Raw genomic sequence first — 19761 nt, 5'->3', positions numbered from 1 at the left:
GTAAATCACCTGTCCGTCGGTCACCCAACCTGTCCGTCAACGGTCACCCAACGGTCCGTCGACGGTCGCCCGGTTCGTCGGCCGCATGATCGGAAGCAACACACCTTGTGGATTGGAGGCTCACGAGCGCAACAGTTGCTTGATGTGACGACCGACAACTTTTCGGGAACAGGGGATCCGTGTTTTCATCACCTCGAGCAACTCAACCACTTCGAGCAAACCGATGCGCATTTTGCGGAGTGACAGCCCATATGCCCTCCACTTGCATATCAGACACCATGTGCATAGTGAATCCACTTTGTATAAATAGGGGTCATTCCCCTCACTGGAAAAAAAACACATCAGTACTACACTAATACACTTGTGATTTGCTCATTCGTCTCTCTTGCTCTCTCCTTGTTACTGTTCGTCACCCGTAGAGCGATATAGCTTCTTACCGCTCAGTCGTCAACCGGTAGAGCGACCGATTGACCGGCCGAGCGGCATCCTTCACCACACGTAACACACGTATCCGTAGCGTAATCGTAGACCCGTTTACATTTACGCTATCAATAACATAACATTAAGGGTGTGTTTGGTTGGTGGGTTTAGACATAAGGAATGGGTATGAAAGTGATTGCTTGTGTTTGGTTGATAGGTTTTGTGAATGCTATTATGGGTTTGGAATACCCCATTAATGACAAAACCCATACCCTTATTAAATAAGGGTTTCATCTCCCTTCCTCCTTTCTTCCTCAACTATTAATAATCATTCCCATTCCACCAAACTACCAAACATGCTAAATACTTTCACCAAAACCCATTACCATTACCAAGTATTTGATACCCATTTCGATTTCGATTCCGATTCCCATGTGTGAACCAAACACACCCTAAGTATTAACCAAAAATAAAAAGATAAAAGCTACATGGGGCAGTTTTTACTGCCATTTAGTAAGCTTGTAACATATGCAAGCTTGCTATCGACGTATACATAAAAAATTATTTTTTAATCCACGTTATTTAACGAGTAGATCCTTGGTTGGATTGGAGACAGCCTAATAAATTTTAAAAAATAAAAATAAAAATATATATGGTCAAAATAAATATGAAATTATAGGATACTCTTTTAATAATAAGAGATGGAGTATTATTTTCTCACACTTCAGAAATATATTAAATTTTATATATATAATTGAAGTAATATTTTTATATGGAAAGAATTACACTTTTTGTCCCTAAGTTATACGATAATTGTAGAATTCGTCATTAAGTGTTGGTCATGATCACTTTTCGTCCCTAAATTATTATTGGCATTGCACTTTTCGCCCATTTACTGACAAAACATTAGGGACTAAATTTACAACTTTAGTATAGTTCAAAGGCGAAAAGTAAGCATGAGAAATTAATAAAAGGACAAGAAGTGCAACGTCAATGATAACTTAGGGGAGAAAAGTGAACACGATCAATATTTATGGACGAATTTTACAATTACCTTATAACTTAATGATGAAAAGTACAATTTTCTGTTTTTAATATAGATCAAAGCGTTTTGTACTACGTCAAATTATATTTATTCACTGGACATCTTTATCTTTCAAAAGAGATATGTAATAGTTATGATAATAACTTGTAATGATTTATGTCTAATATTACACAATTGTAGCAATAGGTAAAAGTAAAAAGAATTTAAATTCTATCATACATCATTCATCTTAGTTTAACAAAATTTATTCTTGCATTCAAAAAAATGGAAGAAAAATCAAACAATATTTTCATATCCTACAAGTTGGAATATACTTTATAGATATGTCATATTTTAAAAAAATTTCAATCGATATTGTTTTCAAAGTTCTTTGTAATGTAAATATACTAACAATTATAACTGCAATTATGGAAAATATTTTTTTTCCATTAGAAGTCATTAATATAAAAGGGAAAAAATATTATATTAAATTGGTAACCATTATAATTATTAACGTAAAAGGAAAAAAAATATGACATTAAATTGATAACCATTCTTTAATTTTTGTAACCGATATTACGATAATTAAGTAATTTGTAAAAAGATAAAGGGGTAAATTTAGAAAATCAATGTAAGAAAACACAAAAATATAACGTTTCAATGTAGTATTTTTTTTAAATACTATTGACTTTGTTACAGTGAAGTATCTGTTCATAATTACTTTCTCAACCTACTGAATAACAAAGAGTCAATATCGTATCTAGTGAGGCCAGAATCCACCCCTTTCCATATGAAAGTGCAATTGGATGCACTAGAGCACAAGGTTTTGGCGATCCAATGTAATATATACTAACAACATATATTTTTTATTTGAGTTAAAACTATATATATATATATAATTGGAGAGTATAAATGAAGTTTACCAAATACTTGGAGAGGTTATTTGGCGAGATGTTGATAACGTCCTTTTTGTACAGTAAACAGGGAGGGAGTATATACTGATTGATCGAGTCGTGAACGTGCGTCATAAACGGTACTGATCGCTGCAGATTCAGATCGAGTGGGGAGAGATATGGCGAAGAAAGCAGTGTTGATCGGAATCAACTACCCTGGCACCAAAGCCGAGCTCAAAGGCTGCGTCAATGACGTCCGGCGAATGTACCGCTGCCTCGTCGACCGTTACGGCTTCTCCGAGGACGACATCACCGTCCTCATCGATACCGACGATTCCTACACTCAGCCTACCGGCCGCAACATCCGCAGCGCTCTCTCCGATCTCGTCAAATCCGCCGGCTCCGGCGACTACCTTTTTGTCCACTATAGCGGCCACGGTACCCGCCTTCCGGCCGAGACCGGCGAGGAGGACGATACCGGCTACGATGAGTGCATCGTCCCTTCTGATTTCAATCTTATCACCGGTAAGATACTAAGATCACTTGTTTCTAAGCATCAATTAGTGTGATTATTAATTTTGTGAATTAATCGAAAACTGTCTGATTAGAAATGAAATTTTGTAACTTCCTGCAATTGTTAGCGCTGCTTAAATTGGTTTGATCTCTGTTGAGAATTGTACTGTGAACTCGAGTTGATATTTTAATTGTTTTCTTTTTCGACTGCATTGAGTGATTGCTCTGGATGCTCATAAGATAAAGTTTTACTGAGTCTGGAATAAATATTCAATATTTGAATATTTGATCTAGATGATCATAATGTCTGAACAGTATTGATCTGGGTTAATGGTTCTACCAATTGGTTATCTGGCGCTTTTTGGCTTGGAAATGGTGTTTTTGGATCCTGATTTTACATTTCTATTGCTAAAGACTTGTTGCTATTTTTATCTGTGCGTCAACCCCTTCTTTATTCAGATGATGATTTTAGAGAGCTGGTGGATTCCTTGCCGCAAGGTTGCCGACTAACAATAGTATCTGATTCATGCCATAGTGGAGGGCTTATTGATAAAGCCAAGGAGCAGATTGGAGAGAGTACCCAAGAAAATGCTGCTGATGAGGATGATGGTGGTGGATCATCTAGATTTGGATTCAGGAAATTCTTGCGTGGGACTGTTGAAGATGCCTTTGAGTCTCGTGGCATTCACCTCCCGTCAGGATTTCATCACCATCACGATAGTGAGGCTGAGAGAGAAGTAGTGATTGAATCAGAATATGGGGATCAAACCCATGTCAAGAGCAGATCCTTGCCTTTAAACACCCTTATTGACATTCTTAAGCAACAGACTGGTAAGGATGATATTGATGTTGGGAATGTTAGGCCAACTCTTTTTGATGTCTTTGGAGAAGATGCAAGTCCTAAGGTGAAGAAATTCATGAATGTCATTATTAATAAACTTCAGAGTGGCCAAGGTACTGAAGGGGGTGGTGGCTTTTTGGGGATGGTTGGGGGCTTGGCTATGGAGTTTCTAAAGACTAAGCTTGAGAACGATGAGAATTATGTGAAACCTGCTCTGGAAACACCCGTAGGAAGCAAGCAAGACGCTTATGCTGGACCAAGCCAAAAGGATTTCCCAGACAATGGCATTCTCATCAGTGGCTGCCAAACCGACCAAACATCAGCTGATGCTACTCCTAACAACAATCCCCAGGAATCATATGGCGCCCTCAGCAATGCGATTCAGACCATACTCAAGAACTCAGACGGGCCAGTCTCTAACCAAGACCTTGTTCTCAAGGCAAGGGAGATGTTGAAAACGCAAGGGTTCTCACAGCGCCCTGGTCTTTACTGCTCTGACTCTCATGTTGATTCTTCTTTTGTGTGCTGATAGTATATTATAATATCACCAACTTCATGATCATATATTATTATGATTATAACTGAAAAACAGTACCATATCCTGTATTTTTCTTGCTGTGTGTTTGGTTTTTTTAGTTGGGTTTAAGAGTTTCTGTCCAGTGGGTGGATTAAATAAAGCTTTGACCAAAATATGTATTTGTTTATGTCTACTCTTTGTGTAATTGGTACTAAAAGGATTGTGTTTAAGGTTATCTTTTACTAGTAAAACCTTTGTGATAGATACAAATTAGAGTGGAAAAATCAGCTTTATCAATTGGTAATTTGGTGTTGATAAAGTCTTCTCAATCATGTTAGCATTGGAAATATTACTCTAACCATGCCTTTATTTTATTGGATGAAAAAAAAAAAGGAAAAGAATTAATTAAAGTGAAAAGAAATAATTAAAGTGTAAAAAAATAAAAAGAAATTAAAAGAGGGAGTAAGTATAGATAGTATTACCGTGAGCAAAATAATTTTTATACCATGAACAAGGTCTAGCTTGCATTGTAGATCTTGGTTCAAAACAACCCACAACCTCCCATATAGGGAGTAACTTGTTACTAGACCACTAGGTCCTAAGCAACTACTGATAAATGTTAATTATTTTTAATATACTAAATGTTTTTTTTAATGAAAAAATATTTATTTTTAGTACACATAAAAATGAACTTTTAGTACATTAAAAATGAACATTTAAAACTAAATTTCAATATATTAAAATTAAAAAAAAAATTAATATGGTAATAGTGGTGGACCTAGTGGTGTGGTGGTGCAGTGTTGGTGTGAGAATTGGAAAATAACTTTCCCCAAAAAAGAGTGGAAGTTATTTTCTAAGAAAATAAGATTATTTTCTATTAACCAAACGCTCATTTTCACTCTTTACTAAACAAATCCAAAAAATAATTTCGAGTAATCATTTTCCGAGTTTCATAAGGCACCCTAAAAAAATGATAATAGCCTTTAGTCTTTACCCTTTCAATCAATCAACTAATATAGTACTAAAAAAAAAAAAATCAATCAACTAATATCTTCAATACAATAAATAAATATACTCTCAACTATTAAATACATATTTCAAACAATTCAAATTATAATAACTTCGTAAAAAGAATTAAAATCTAACCCATAAAATTATTTTTAGTAAATTTTAACTCATTGTCACATGAGCTTAATTTTCCATCAGAATTAAGCTTCCAAAATCTGAAAATCCTTGTTTGAGGTATGCAGTTGACAACTCTTATAAATCTTAATCCCCCCTACCCATAGGACTCTGTATGCTTCTGGAGAGATTCGAATACCCTTCAAACCTAGGGAGTTCATCAATTTCCATATATTCCAGATCATATAAGCAAATACTGTCCAAGGGGATGCCCAACTGTATTGAATTCAGCAGCAATTTTCTCCCACCCAATATTTAGTATTCCTGTTCTTTTTCTCTTTTTTTGGTATCAATAATTTGCATCCAGCAGGCTTGTGTAAACTCAGTCATAAAGAATGTCAAAACTAGCTTCTCTTTAGTGACCACAAATCAGGTAATAAGAATGCTCTCCAGAGATTCCACATCCCAAATAGCTCGAGCTTGCAACGAAGTCTGGAATGGACATACTATGACTGGACAATATACAAAATGTTGAATGTTAGACTATGTTGAAATTGAGGGATTGAAAGGCCTGGCGGGTGGAGAATAACAACCACCCGCCAGTTAGACGGAAGCAAAGTATGTGAGAAACCAGAGAATAAGAGAATATATGAATATATTATATTGAAAGATTACAATAGAATGTTCTCTATGTTCCTATGTACCTCTATATATACTAAACTACATATCAAATCTATCCTAATAGGAAACTAAGTCCACCCTACTAGGAGTTTCCTAATATTCAATAAAGGTTTCCTAATATTCAACAGACGTGGAAAATGACGTATTTTTAAGATCTGGAATCTAAAGGATATCAAGTTTTTCTGAACCTGAAAAAGAGATGCCTAGTTATTATCTCTCAACAAAGTTTATGCAAGGGATTAAAGAGCACTCATCATAATGCTATGAGCAAAAAAATATAAGAATCAACGCCTTTTGTAATGAAAAAGGTTGGAAATGTTTTACTATGCATGAGACTCAAAGTTTAACCATAGGCTAGCTAGTAGCAACTACAGAGTAGTAAACTGTCATCAAGAATTATTTCAAGTATAATTAAGGACTGCCAGCAAACTGGCTCTGTACCTATTTCCATGAACCAGTGATGTGAGATTCAATCTGGTGTAAGAAGTACCCCCTGAGATTCCATTCATAAGAACTGATCCTGTGATTTGAGAGTATGAGTTGAGCACTGTTGCTGCACAACAAGGACATAATCCGAGATTCTTGCCACATAAGCACCAGCACTTAACATGCCTTCTTCAACATATTGGCCAAGAGTTTGATAACCTTTCAAGCACAAGGACAGTACAAAAAAAGTGTGAGAAAATACATATACCCAACAAATTTAGGCCACTACCAAGATCAATAGGAAGAAGTTTTTTCCAGCTGATAATACAGATAGATTAATTGCCATGCAAATGAAATCATTTCAGATCAACATCATAGCACAGAACATTTGAGAGTTACCTTTGAGTTGAAGCCAAGCATGAATATTCCCATGTACAAGGATCAATCCTATCAACAGCCTGCATGCAGAGAGCATTCCGTGGTTATTTATCTCAGTTATGGTTCATCCTAGCCTTAGTGCCTTACAAACAGCAAGAGACAAGAAACAAAAATAAATGTAAGCACTGCCTAAGAAGACCACACAAAATAAGAATTGTGCAACTTCAAGACATGTCAATCTATATGGTTCAGTTCTCATGTATGTGAAGGATTTTCAGTTCCTATATTTGGCATCTGAAAATTTCAAAGTAAATGATACGCTTTTACGTTTAAAAATAATTTGACTGCATTTGACCTACACATCTGTGTTAAACAAGTTCTAGGTCTAATTACATTATGAACCACTTATACAGATAAAATCCCAATTTGGTTATATATTGCTGGCTATCAAAGAAAAGGAAATGTGACATAAAAGTAAAGAGAAAACAACTGTTGAATGAATACTAGATTATATAAATATATGTTAAGTGTTTGTAGAAATCACATTGTGGGTGATAAATGATAATGCACCCTGTAGCAAGTTCAATGATAGGGATAGCATCCAGACACAGAAAACTGCTATAGGAAGAGGTAAAAAAGAAGGCTGATTGCACTTTACGTGCAATGATGGATAGTTTCCAGACACAGAAAGCTGCAAATATAGGAAGAGGAAAGAAATAAGGCAGATCACACTTAGAGACAATTTACTAATGATATGCTCACAACAAAGAATTTCTGCTCTCCAATTACACTTTCATACCCAAATCAAAGGCCAATTTTTTTACTGCCCATTGCTTCATCAATCCTTACCTAAATTACACAGTTTCCTATAACACATGGACACATAAATAAATAAATACACACACACACACACATATATATATATAGAGAGAGAGAGAAAGCTTGTTTTTTGCCAAAAAAGAAAAATATTGGGAAGCATTTTTGTCTTATGCCACTTTTTTTCCTTCTTTTCCTACCCAATTGATATGATCAATAAACCCCCACTTTTTTCCATTTTTAGAAACAAACATTGTAGTAAAAGGCATTTGAGAAAATTATATATATATATATATATATATATATATATATATATATATATATATATATATATATATTACACACACACATACACATACAGAGAGAGAGAGAGAGAGAGAGAGAGAGAGGCTTATAGTAAATACAAAGCATAAATCTCTTTTAATCAACACATTCAAGTAATTTGCTAAATGAAAGGCTTTTTCACAGATATTCTATATGCAAATAGGAATAGTAAAACCAATGCAAGAATAGACAATAAACTGGCACGCTTTCTCAAGAAACTAAGAGATATAGATTAAAGTGTATCCAGCAAAAATATTGTGCACAATGCCATATCCAGCAAGCATAGCATCTAAAACACTCTGGATGCCAAAATGTAACCTGCAATTTAAGAATTATCCATGACTAATCTCAGTGTTACAACCAGAATATGCAACCAAATGCAAATATGATTTATCAGTAATAACCAATTTAAAACCAAAAAAAAACAAAAAACAAAAAAAAAAAACAAAAAAAAAAACAAACAAACCCTCAAACTGCAAAACTGCAAAGTACTGAGTTTACAATCTGTGAAGCTCTGATCTGTCTTTCAAAAGAAAGAAGAGGCATATGTGAAATTTATGTAAGGTAGCATCAAAATGGATGCAGCTAGGGCATTGATGAACCCAGTGGATTTAGAAAAGTTAAGGTCTTTGAATACAAATTATTGCTTAGGATGAGAAAATTTGGGGCAAGTAAGAAGATTTAGCGAACCTATAACTTGTTGTGTAGGGGGAAGTTACAAGTTGATAGAAGTTCCCATTGCCATATCCACATCCCTGCCAACTGCCATTTTGGTTTGCCTGCAAAGGTGGATATTCAATGCTCAAGCACTCCCAAAGAGCTCTGGCAATTTGTTCATCTTCATTTAATTGTGATTGACTATCTGCAAATACAAAAATACAAGATACCCATCAAGTGAACCACCAGAATCTAAGTCAATATTGCATACAACTATAACATTTAATTATAGTTTTCAGCAACTTCTGTGGTAAAAATAATCATGCAACAGACAGTTCCAAGTACAATTAGATGTCTGAAAGCAATGGAATTCTGTAAAGACAAACAGATATCCATCTACAAAGCCACAGAATTTGCTGAGAAGTGAGAATAAAAAGCGCTTTTACCCATCCCAAAAAAAAAAGTGAGAATTGAACAAGTGTTATGTGATTGAGGGCAATACCCTAGGGAAAAGCACAACTATGTGTCTATGTGGCAATGAATTCCTATTTATAGCATCACACCTGGCAGAATCTTAATACCATTTAATTTTCTTCTTTGAAATTTTTTAGTAAAAATCATCAGGAAAAAAAATTAAAGTTAAATAGTCATTCCCGTACTGACTCCATAGCAAACTGAGTAAATTCTATGGTGTAAATTCCAGCAAATTGTTTCAGTGAATTTGTTAGCCTTTACCAATTACAGGGCAATAGTTGCTGAACGGAATCCTGTCAAACTGTATAATGCAATAGTTTGAAGCAAACAGTGATGATTTTGTTTAGCCTATCTCACAAGTTCTGCTTCTTTTTCTTTTTCTTTTCATTTTTTGTACAAAGTTGTGTTTAAGGTCTATTCACAAGACATCACTCATAATATTGCAAATTAAGAGTTTAAGACATTACATAGCACGATAAATAGAAGCAATAGTAGGTGTATATATGCACATATAATCTCTACTTTTAAAACATGAGAAGCTTGAATGGTGCATGCTGCCATGAGAAAATTTTCATGTCATAAAGTAGGAGCATTTTTCTGCATTTGGGATAAGAATGCTGAATAAGACAAGATTAACAATTTTTTTTTTGAAAATACAAATGTTAACAAGTAGAAACTACCAAGAACTAGCTCTAACGCTAAAATTTCCACAACAAACAGGGCTTGGTTCATTTTTCTCACCGAGGTTGTACTCTTGTTCGGTTTGATCCAGCCCCTCCAATGACATGGTTTCAGGCCAAAATGAAGATTTTCCTATGAGATTGACCTCATGGAACATGCTGTTCAGGAGTGACCAGTTAACCCTAGGTCGCACAGCATGGACCAATCCCTGTGAATCAAATGTCCATGTCTGTTTAAGATGTGATCTATGTTACGAAATGACAAGGGTTTTGAGCTACTTTGCTAAATTAAATAAAACGGAACAAATTATATTATAATGTTCTGTTGAATTGATACTAAAACATTTGAAATCAAGTTCAAGTACATTCTAAGAGTAAAAGAGATGAGAAAAGACGGTATTATATCCCAAGCCACAATATCTACACAAACAATAAATAGATGTGTCTTTGAGAAGCTGGCATAATTGTTAGTACTGGTTACTCAACTCTATTATGATGGTAATTGTCCCTGTAATAACTAGGCTTGTTATTGGATTCTTTTTTAAAAGAAAAATCAAATTACAATAATATTGAAGTAACAGAAGGTTTGGAGGGTTCATACCTGAAAAGCACATAACACAATGAATGTATGATCTCTATAACTTAGTTACTTCAACTCAATAAAACAGAGCTGCATACATCCAACTCCAGATTTAGAATTTGGTTGATTCCCTAAGTTCTTAAAATTCAACAATGCATTTTGTATCAAGGAGAAGGAGCCATATCATTTAGGCTTCTCCATCTGTTTGTAACATTTCCCCGCAAGTGGAGACTAAACCCCAATGCCTGCCACTAAAAAAAAAAACAATTTGAATTTTATAATCGGCACAATAGCATACTACACAAGCAATAAGACAACTGATATTCTAAAGAATGTGTGTTAAATAAAGTGAGTGAATTTGAAGTAATCCTAGATGTCATTACCTTCATTAATTTTTCTCTTTGTCACAAGATTCAGTTCCCAACTAGCCTTCATCATTTCATCCAAAAGTTTTGATACTTCTTCCACATTTCCTTGTCTACGCAGAGCATTGGTCAAAGTAGAAAAAGTAACCATTGAAGGAGTAATCCCGGCTTTTATCATTCTCTCTTTCAATTCAAGAGCTTCACTAGTATTTCCAGTCTTACAGTACCCATCAATCAAAGTATTATAGGTTATAACATTGGGGGTTAAGCCTTTTGAGTGAAGCTTATGAAAAAGTCTCAGTGCTCTATCAACATTTCCTGTTTTACAAAGGCCATTGATGAGAGCATTATAGATAGCAATGTTTGGAACAAGATCCCTTTTTAGCATCTCATCCCGTAATTTAAAACCCTCATCAACATTACCAGCTAATGAAATACCATGTATCAAGGCACAGTATGTAAACTCATCTGGGATAAATCCTTTCTCAAACAAAGCACTAATCATTTCTCTGGCATCATTGATCCTTCCAATTTTGCATAGCCCCACTACTGCTAGATTATATAGAATTTTGTTCGGCACAATAGAATTTTTTACCCCCTCATCAAGGGAATTTGCAATTTTTTGAACATCTAATGATCTTACATGGGGGTTCGAAAAACCATGAGGACAGTTAAGGTTCAGACTAGTATCAAAGTCCATTACTTTTTGCAACAACATATTTGCATCAGCAGTCCTGCGATGCCTATATAATCCACCAATAATGGTGCTGAATATGATCCCATTTGGATTCAACCCCTGATTTATCATCACAAAATATGCATTAAAAGCTCTCTCAAGCTCTCCTTCCTTAACCCATCCAGTAATAAGGGCACCATATGTAACAACATTGGGCGTTATTCCCTTTGTATGCATTTCATTGAGAAGATCTTCGACTTTGTTCAACTTCCTAGCCATAAAAAATCCACTAACAAATGAATTGTACATTTCAATGGAAGCAAGGATTCCTTGCTGTTCCATGACTCCCTTTATTCTCAAAGCCATTTCAATTTGACCATCTTTACAGTAACCGTTAATTAAGGTTCTATAAGTTACTCCATCAGGTGAACAGCCAAGCTCCTTCATTTTGTCAAGAAGCTGCTCAGCTTCAATCATTTTCCCCATCTTACATAGTCCCTTGATCATTGTATTGAAAAGAATTAGGCTTTTGGTATACCCTCTAGCCATAATATGTTTCCACAACATTGTAGCCTTCTCAAAATCATTCGCCTTAAAAAGTGCAGCAAAAAGTGTACCATATCCAACTTCATCAGAAGCAAAACCTCTCTTAAGCATCAAATGCCAGAGGTCCAAAGCATCACCAATGGCACCAGCTTGACACAAACCTTTCATGAGAGTATTGTAAGTTACAACTGTTGGATCTATACCAACTTGAATCATTTCATCACAAAGGTTGAATGCTTCACTTGTCCAACCTCCCCTGCAATAACCATCTAATAGGGTATTATAGCTGTAAGAATCTGGTCTTACATTCCAGCCCATCATAGTCCTTATAACCCATTCTGCTTTGCGGACTTGACCAAGCTTGCAATAACCATTTATAAATGAATTGCAAATAAATAGGTTCATTTTCAAGCCTAATTTCAACATCTCATCTCGAATCCTAAGCGCTTCATCCAGTTTCCCAATTTGACAAAACCCATCTATCAACACACCAAAGACCTGCTCATCCACAACTACTGTATCATTCTCTGCCACCTCCATCCCTCGAAATACTTTCTCTGCTTCCTCCATATTCCCCTGCCTGCAATATCCCTTGATTAGCAATGTGTACGTCACCACATTCTTGGATATACCTCTTTCAATCATTAATCTTAACACTCTTTCAGCTCCAGTCATATCACCATTCTCCGCATACCCATTGATCAAACTATGGTAAGTGGCTCTATTTGCTTCCAAACCCATTGCTTCCATTTTCTCAATAAAGTCCTCAGCTTTATCAACTCTACCATCCTTACAATGGGCATTTACCATTATTGTGCAAGTGTATATGTCAGGAGAAATTCCAATTCTAGTAATCTGATCATAAACACAAAATGCAGTATGATATTCACGATTTTTCACCAAACAACTCAACAAACTATTACAAGACAGTAAGCTCGGCCTGCAGCCGCACTTGGGCATATTATCAAACACATACAGTGCATTCTTAATCAACCCCTTCTTAGCGTAAATTTTCAGAACCATATCAAAAACCATGGGAGAAAATTTAAATTCCGTATAAACTGCAATCAATCCATTCCATACAAGCGACGTTGATTCCTTTTGTCGAGAGAGTTCCACGAGCTCATCCAAATAAAACCGCGCTTCGTCGAACATTCGAGCTTTCGACAATACGTGAACGATTATGCAGTAAGATTTCATGTGCGGCCTGTAATATTGCTGCTTTGAAGCTAGTTCGAAAAAATGAAGAGAGGCTTCGGGGTTTAGCTTGAGCTTTCGAAGAACGGCGTCGACGAGGGCGTCGGAGAAATCAATATTGATGCTGTCTACGGCGTCATAGCGCCGGAGAATTAAGAGTCGACATATCCGATCGAGGAGTTCGGAACGGGTCAGTTGGGACTCAAATCGGAGCCGCCGACGAGTAATAATTGTTGTAGTGTGAATGGCGGTCGTGTGTTGTTTAAGCAGAGGGAGGAGACGGCGAATGAGTCTGCGATTGGAGAGAGGGAAGATGCTTCTTACCATTATTCTTCCTCGCCGCCGACGGGTTCAGTTCTCATCAGCTCGTCTCCATCCACATTCGGTCCATCAAAAGAGAACGCCGGTTAGTCGCCATAGCCCAATTTAAAGTGACTGAGTGAAGTTCAAGTTCAAGTTTATTCCACGTTTTTTTTGAGTTAATCTCTATTTTAATCCTTTAATGTAGTCTAATTTTCAATTTAATCCTCAAATTATTTAAAATTTTATCAATTAAATCCTTTCAAGGATCAAAATAGTATTTTTCACATTTTTAAAATTTCATCAATTTAGTTCTTGAAAGGATTTAATTAACGAAACTTTAAACAATTTAATGATTAAATTGAAAATTAAAGACTACATTGATAATTATGAAACAATTGAAGGACTAAAATATTAACTTCCCTTTTATTTAAAATATACTACAGTTACTTAGTTTTATTAAAGCAATACCAAGAGGTCCGAGAGTAAAGATTGGATTCAACAAGACTTTAATAAATTTTTAACTACTTTAAAAGTTTAGTAATATTTGATATAGAATTTTATAAAGCTTTTAAAAGTCTATTGATGTTCAAAAACTTATTAACTTTTATATATTCAATCATATTAGGATTTGTGTAGGTTTTTTTCACAAGTATAAATAGTATGAAACTTTAATGATAGTATGAGTAATTAGTTCACCAATGTTTATGTTAAATTTTATATTATATTTTTTTAATACAATCTAAAATCAATGAGTATTTTAAAAATAATAAATAGTTGATAGAATATTTCGTTATTAAAATTTACACTAACAGAATGCGAGAGTATTTAAGAAAAGTAAATGATATAAAAAAGGGTAAAGTACGAAAAATAAAAGAAAAATACCAAAATAAAAATAATATACACACACACACACACACGAATTTTATTTTTTTAGTACTACTGACTCTATTACATTGTAGTATCTCATATATACTCGCACAAAGAGCCAAGAGCCAGTACCGTCTCCACTGATGCTCAATCTCATGACCTTCTATATGGGAGAGTCCAAAAATAAAAATAATATAAACCATTCATTTCAACAAACAATTGAACCAGAATTTTTTAATTTTTGTTATAGCCTAACTTTATTTAGTCTTATTAGATTAGGCGTTTTGTCTCAAAAGCCTGTACATTGGAAGGAAAAAAAAAATTGAGGTGAAGTTTAAATTTGAGAAATTGAATTTTAAGACAAAAATTAGTAGCCTCTAACTACCGTACTATTTCGTTTAGATTAAAAAAAATTACTGAAAAAAAAAAAAAAAAAAAAACAACAACAACAACGCTAATAATTGAAAGACTAAAATTGAAAACACCTATAATTGGGGGACTTAATTGGTCTACTATACTTCTATTGAGAATTAACGGGGCGTTTGGTTGGAGACTTGGAGGGAATGAATTAGGTGGGAAAATAATTACAATTTCATGAGAAAATAATAATGCGGAAATAAAGTGGAGTTTAAATTCTAATGTTTGGCTTGCAGAAATAAAATTATTGTGAATTTCAACTCAAATATTTGGTATACATGGGAATTGAGAGGGAATAAGTAGTATAAAGTCCAAAATGTCCATTGTTGTTGTTGTTATTATTATTTCTAATTGACAAATTTGATAGTGCTAAATTATTACGTGCTTTGTATGTATATAATGCGTATAACAATTGCATAAAGAATGAAGAGTAGATAGCCAAATATGAGCTCCTGAAAGCTTTCGCATTCACGGTTACTATTGAATATAGTAAAGAGAGTTAGGATGAATCAATGAGTGTTTTCTCTAGGGAGAGTATAAAGGGCAAAAAGTCCATTCCCTTGAAGGGTTAGTGCCTCTTTATAGGCTCATCCTCGTACAATACACCGAACATACGTATAGAGTATTTAGGGTCGTATATATGGGATATATTCCCTATCAAAATTAATTCACAAATTGTTAGAGTTGTTGCATATAAATAATACAAAATTTGAAGAGTTCTACATATACATGAAAGTTGTTATATATAATTAAACAATGCATATAAAGAATGCAAATTTTGAATAGTTATTGCATATAAAGATTTAAATGAACATACACAAAGAGAAGTCGAAAAATAATACACACACTATAATTTAGAAGAGAAGGTCAGGCATCAATTTTAGGTTAAAAAAAAGGGAGGGATAATTTTGTCTCATCATTGTCTTTTTAATCCATGAAATTAAAATTCCATGAGGGGTAATGAGATTCTAATTCCATGAAAATGAGAGAATTGCAATTCTTTCCAACCAAACGAAAGGATTTTTTTCCATGAGGGGTAATGAGATTCTTTCCAACCAAACGAATTTTTTGTTTGAGTACTGCTGACTTGGTTACAATGTAATATTGCTGACTCGGTTACAATGTAATATTGTCAACAGTTGACTCCACTGAGGCTCGAACACACTCCCCTCATCCATGTGAGAGTGTTAACTGGGACACCAGATGCCACTAGACCACAAGGTCATTGGCACAAAAGAATTTAATTGCATTCGAAATTAGGTGGGAATTAAGTAGGAATGTAATTGTAATTCCCACCAATCGAACGCCTCGTAAAAGTGACATTCTTCCAAAAAAAAATAAAAAATAGTGTGCTCATCATATCATTTAGTAAAGCTATTTTAATTGAATTATTAACGTATAAATTAAATATTTAATTCGTCTGCATATTTGACAACACTTATGTGTTACTATTGAGTATTGATTATACTACAAACTTTAATTGACGAGTAAAGTTTTACCTAAGTGGTGCTATGAATTTTAAAAAAAATTTGAATTTATTTTATATGTTGTATAATAATATTATTTTTTTTTGAAAGATAATTACTATTTAATAATAATACAAATCATACTAGAGATATTATAAGGGGTTGAATGAATAATGTATAATCATTGTTTATAATCATAAAACTTGCTAAAATGATGGTCATATTATAAACCCTAATTGTAATAATACAAACATTTGATCCCTCTTAAGGGCTCATTATCACTTCATATCATATTTTCTTATTGCGAGGCATAAGAAGGTTGTTTTGAACAAACCAATTAAATCACTTTTGATTATCTTCTTCTTCTGTTTGTGTCACGTACCTAAGAACGAAAAGAAAATCACGAGATGATTATCCATTTAAAAATTAGCACAATGCATGCCCTCTATGTGCCATTATTTCAAATTTCCTAAATTGAAATTTTGAATGTAGGACATAAAATTTAGATTCTCATTTATTTATAAACAAATCACGATAAATCATTAATTGATTTAATTCTAAACATATCAATGAACTATTGATTTTTATCATCGAGTTTTAACTTGAACGTACCAGTTATGCGTAGCCCAACGCGAGAGTTGATAAAGTTGGACGGACTCATTTGCAGCATGGCACGCCAAAAGTAGATGATTGCGAGGTCGCACCATCCAAGCAAATCTCATGCACAGCATAGAAAACACGCATAACACTGCTCCAACAACCAAAACGTACACAACATATATATCATTATCAAGTTTGGCATATTATTTAATGAGAAAAATACCGCTTTTCATTCCTAACTTATAAATAAATAAATAAATAAGACTTTTTTTTTCCACTTGTAAGAAATAATTGGTGCAATGGTCATGGCTTTCTAATTTTATTTTCAATGTTAATAATTCACACTGGAAAAAGCTCAAGGAAATCACAATTGAAAATGATTTAATACTTAAAATGCTAACAACATGTTTGGTTCGCGGATTAAGCTGGAATGGATCGGAGTAACATTCTAGGGGATAGACGTATTCCTTTATTTGGTAATGATTTTTATTATGAACTATTCCCCTTGCTATTATTAGAACCCTTGTATTAATCTATTCCTGAGTTAGGTTCTCAGGAGTATGCTAATTTTTTTTTTATCTACTACCTTACTCTTAGGATATCCTTAACCTAGAAATTTCTCTCACTTTTTAAAATATGTCACACTTCCACATCATCAAATTTGTAAATTCTTCACTATTTGAAATTTGCATATTATATTATAAATATAATAACTAAATAATATAATAGGAAATAAAAAAGATTTAAAAAAAAAAGTACACAAATCAATTTACCATGTTTTTTCTCCCACTTTTTTCATTCTCTCCTTTTGCTAATTTAGTAATTTATCTCTCCTATTGCAACACACATGGCATTAAATAATAATAAATAAATAAAAACTCTCTCTTGCCACATAGATTAGAAAGATGGGAAATTGGCATGGTTGAGGACAGCCTTTAAGTAAATCTAAAATATAGATTCAAACTCCTAAACATGTATTTTTCTAAATTTATTTTTTATTACTACTCCGTATTTCTGTGTTGATTCTTTGTGCTTCAGTAGGTTGAGAAAGTAGTTATGAACAAAGTAGTTATGAACAGATACTACATTGTAACATAGTCATTAGTACTCAAAAAAAAAAAAAAAAAAAAAAAACATTACCATTCTACCCAACGTCCCAACTAGAGCAATATATGAACAAATTCTTTACCTCCCGTCATGTTGCCAGATATAGTGTCCGGTGGTTTCTTTACGTCCATTATTCCCTACACAAATCGATTAATAATGGAATTTTAAAAATAAATTTGACAATTAAGACCTCATTATTTCTTCTCTCTCTCTTTTTAAGTTTATATATAAGTATAACTCAAATTATTTACGATTCAATATTTTATATTAATTAATGAAGCATTGGTGCATAAATTTAAAATAAAAAGACGCTCTTAAGAACCATTTGGAGAGCTCTCCCTATCCTATTTGAGGAGAAAATTAAGAAAAGTAAAAATGATCAATTGGGTTGATCAAAATTTTCCTAATTGTAATGTTTTTTCATTGCATGAAACCACCATAATCAATGAAAAAGAAAGGAATGAAAGAAAGACATTGGGACTTGAGAATCATGAATATTTGCTATCTGAAACACCGGAGAGCATTAATATAAAGTACTCAAGTTAAAACTCTAATAATTTCACTATAAAAATTACGGAGTAATTCAAGAGTACATGTTTGACTCTAACTTAAATACTAATATACTCTGTACTATTTTGCAATTTCTTGTGAAACTGATATAAAATTCTATCCGAAGGTGTCAATTCGTGGACTCGTGGAGAAATGCAGAGGGGATTATGATGATTTGATAAAAATATCAATCACCAATATAATAATAAAAAAATTAATGTACTTTGTTTTATTCTATTGTCATTAGAAGACTAAAAACATTTTCTATAATATAATTTTTTTTCATCTTTATCTAAAGTTAGAGAACTCTGTCTTTTGTCCACAAAAAACCTAAATTTTCTTGCCTATTAGGAAACATATAATTAATAAACAAATTCTTCCTTTTTTGAGAAATGGAAAATTAAAGTCAGAATTGAATATAAAAAACAAAAATGGAGAATGAAAAATTGAAGAAAAAAAATCTCTAAAGAATTATTAGAGCTACAGCTAGTAAACACAATCTAAATTTCTCCAATAAAGTTTTATAGAACCAAAAAAAAAATAAACATAATTGAATTAGGGAAGTATGAAACAAACATACTGCAATGACAAGTCCCCAGTTTGCCATAGGACCCCAAAAGTGGGTTGTTTTAGGTCCCACTGGACTCCTCCAATACGCTCCCAACGATGCCATCATTTGCTTCTTCCCCGACCACATCTCCGCCCTATACTATATCACCTACACAAATCATATTTAATCTCATATATGCTTATAAATATATACATAAAATAAACTATATATAATTCTACGCTACCTGGTACCTCCTACAGCATAAACAAAAGGTTAATTTTTCTCAACCCCCTCCAAAGAAAAAAAAAAAAACCAGCAAACTTATGTTGATGGATTGTGATGATAGAATCAGTTTCAAAACTCAGAAAATATGTATAGGGATAAAGAGAAGAGCAGAGGTTGAGAAGATTTACCGTAATTCGTCGGAATAAAATGAAAAATGGTTTTCAGAACTTCCTAGATAGAGTTTTTTTTTTTTTTTTTTTTTTTTTTTTTTTTTTNAATTCTCAGATAGAGTTGAAAGTTTGAAACCAAACTACTAAGGATAAGTACATTTACTTTCTCAAGTATAATACGTTTCCCACAAGTCTCTATCAATTATTTGAAAATTAAAATAATAAAGAGAGTCATCAAGTGTGGTGTGTCGCATGATTGTACAAAAACATTGATAAGTTACCGGTATGTAGACTAGTAGTCTTTTTTTTTTTTTTTTTTTNTTTTTTTTTTTTTTTTTTTTTTTTTTTTTTGAACAATTCTCAGATAGAGTTGAAAG

The 19761-nt window shown here is 33.5% G+C and overlaps 3 protein-coding genes across 4 annotated transcripts; 1 reads left to right on the top strand and 2 right to left on the bottom strand.

Annotated features, from left to right (window-relative positions):
* Positions 1–2377: 2377 nt before the first annotated feature.
* LOC116022582 (metacaspase-4) lies at positions 2378–4470 on the top strand. The gene is made up of 2 exons (XM_031263339.1): positions 2378–2862; positions 3310–4470. Exons 1-2 carry the CDS (start codon positions 2517–2519, stop codon positions 4218–4220), a joined length of 1257 nt encoding a protein of 418 aa, XP_031119199.1. The 5' UTR covers positions 2378–2516; the 3' UTR covers positions 4221–4470.
* Positions 4471–5244: 774 nt separating this feature from the next.
* LOC116022559 (putative pentatricopeptide repeat-containing protein At1g19290) lies at positions 5245–13551 on the bottom strand. 2 transcript variants are annotated; one of them, XM_031263313.1, is made up of 7 exons: positions 10730–13551; positions 10368–10597; positions 9828–9996; positions 8646–8817; positions 6837–6895; positions 6453–6656; positions 5245–5842 (listed from the first exon to the last, which is right to left on the bottom strand). In XM_031263313.1, the coding sequence occupies exons 1-2, from the start codon at positions 13455–13457 to the stop codon at positions 10578–10580; spliced, it is 2748 nt and encodes a 915-aa protein (XP_031119173.1). In that variant the 5' UTR covers positions 13458–13551; the 3' UTR covers positions 5245–5842; positions 6453–6656; positions 6837–6895; positions 8646–8817; positions 9828–9996; positions 10368–10577. The 2 variants fall into 2 exon arrangements, with proteins under 2 accessions (XP_031119173.1, XP_031119172.1); XM_031263312.1 differs by having other exon boundaries at positions 9828–9975.
* A 2794-nt stretch (positions 13552–16345) lies between these two features.
* On the bottom strand, positions 16346–19446 carry LOC116022615 (mitochondrial pyruvate carrier 1-like). Its single transcript, XM_031263386.1, has 5 exons — positions 19403–19446; positions 19020–19157; positions 17973–18027; positions 16796–16931; positions 16346–16565 (listed from the first exon to the last, which is right to left on the bottom strand). Exons 2-5 carry the CDS (start codon positions 19134–19136, stop codon positions 16526–16528), a joined length of 348 nt encoding a protein of 115 aa, XP_031119246.1. The 5' UTR covers positions 19137–19157; positions 19403–19446; the 3' UTR covers positions 16346–16525.
* Between the last annotated feature and the right edge of the window lie 315 nt (positions 19447–19761).

The sequence above is a fragment of the Ipomoea triloba genome, chromosome 6 (assembly GCF_003576645.1).
Source record: "Ipomoea triloba cultivar NCNSP0323 chromosome 6, ASM357664v1".
NCBI lineage: Eukaryota > Viridiplantae > Streptophyta > Magnoliopsida > Solanales > Convolvulaceae > Ipomoea > Ipomoea triloba.
The sequence above is the reverse complement of the archived record's forward strand: the minus strand, read 5'-3'. Positions and strand labels throughout refer to the sequence as shown.

Coding starts and splice junctions, on each gene's coding strand:
- LOC116022582 (XM_031263339.1), top strand. CDS start 2,517: ATGGCGAAGAAAGCAGTGTTGATCGGAATCAACTACCCTGGCACCAAA. Junction 2,863..3,309: donor TGATTTCAATCTTATCACCG/GTAAGATACTAA, acceptor TTCTTTATTCAG/ATGATGATTTTAGAGAGCTG.
- LOC116022559 (XM_031263313.1), bottom strand. CDS start 13,457: ATGGTAAGAAGCATCTTCCCTCTCTCCAATCGCAGACTCATTCGCCGT. Junction 10,598..10,729: donor AAAGAGAAAAATTAATGAAG/GTAATGACATCT, acceptor TTTTTTTTTTAG/TGGCAGGCATTGGGGTTTAG.
- LOC116022615 (XM_031263386.1), bottom strand. CDS start 19,136: ATGTGGTCGGGGAAGAAGCAAATGATGGCATCGTTGGGAGCGTATTGG. Junction 18,028..19,019: donor ACTGGGGACTTGTCATTGCA/GTATGTTTGTTT, acceptor CGATTTGTGTAG/GGAATAATGGACGTAAAGAA. Junction 16,932..17,972: donor ATCTGGCAACATGACGGGAG/GTAAAGAATTTG, acceptor TTGTTGGAGCAG/TGTTATGCGTGTTTTCTATG.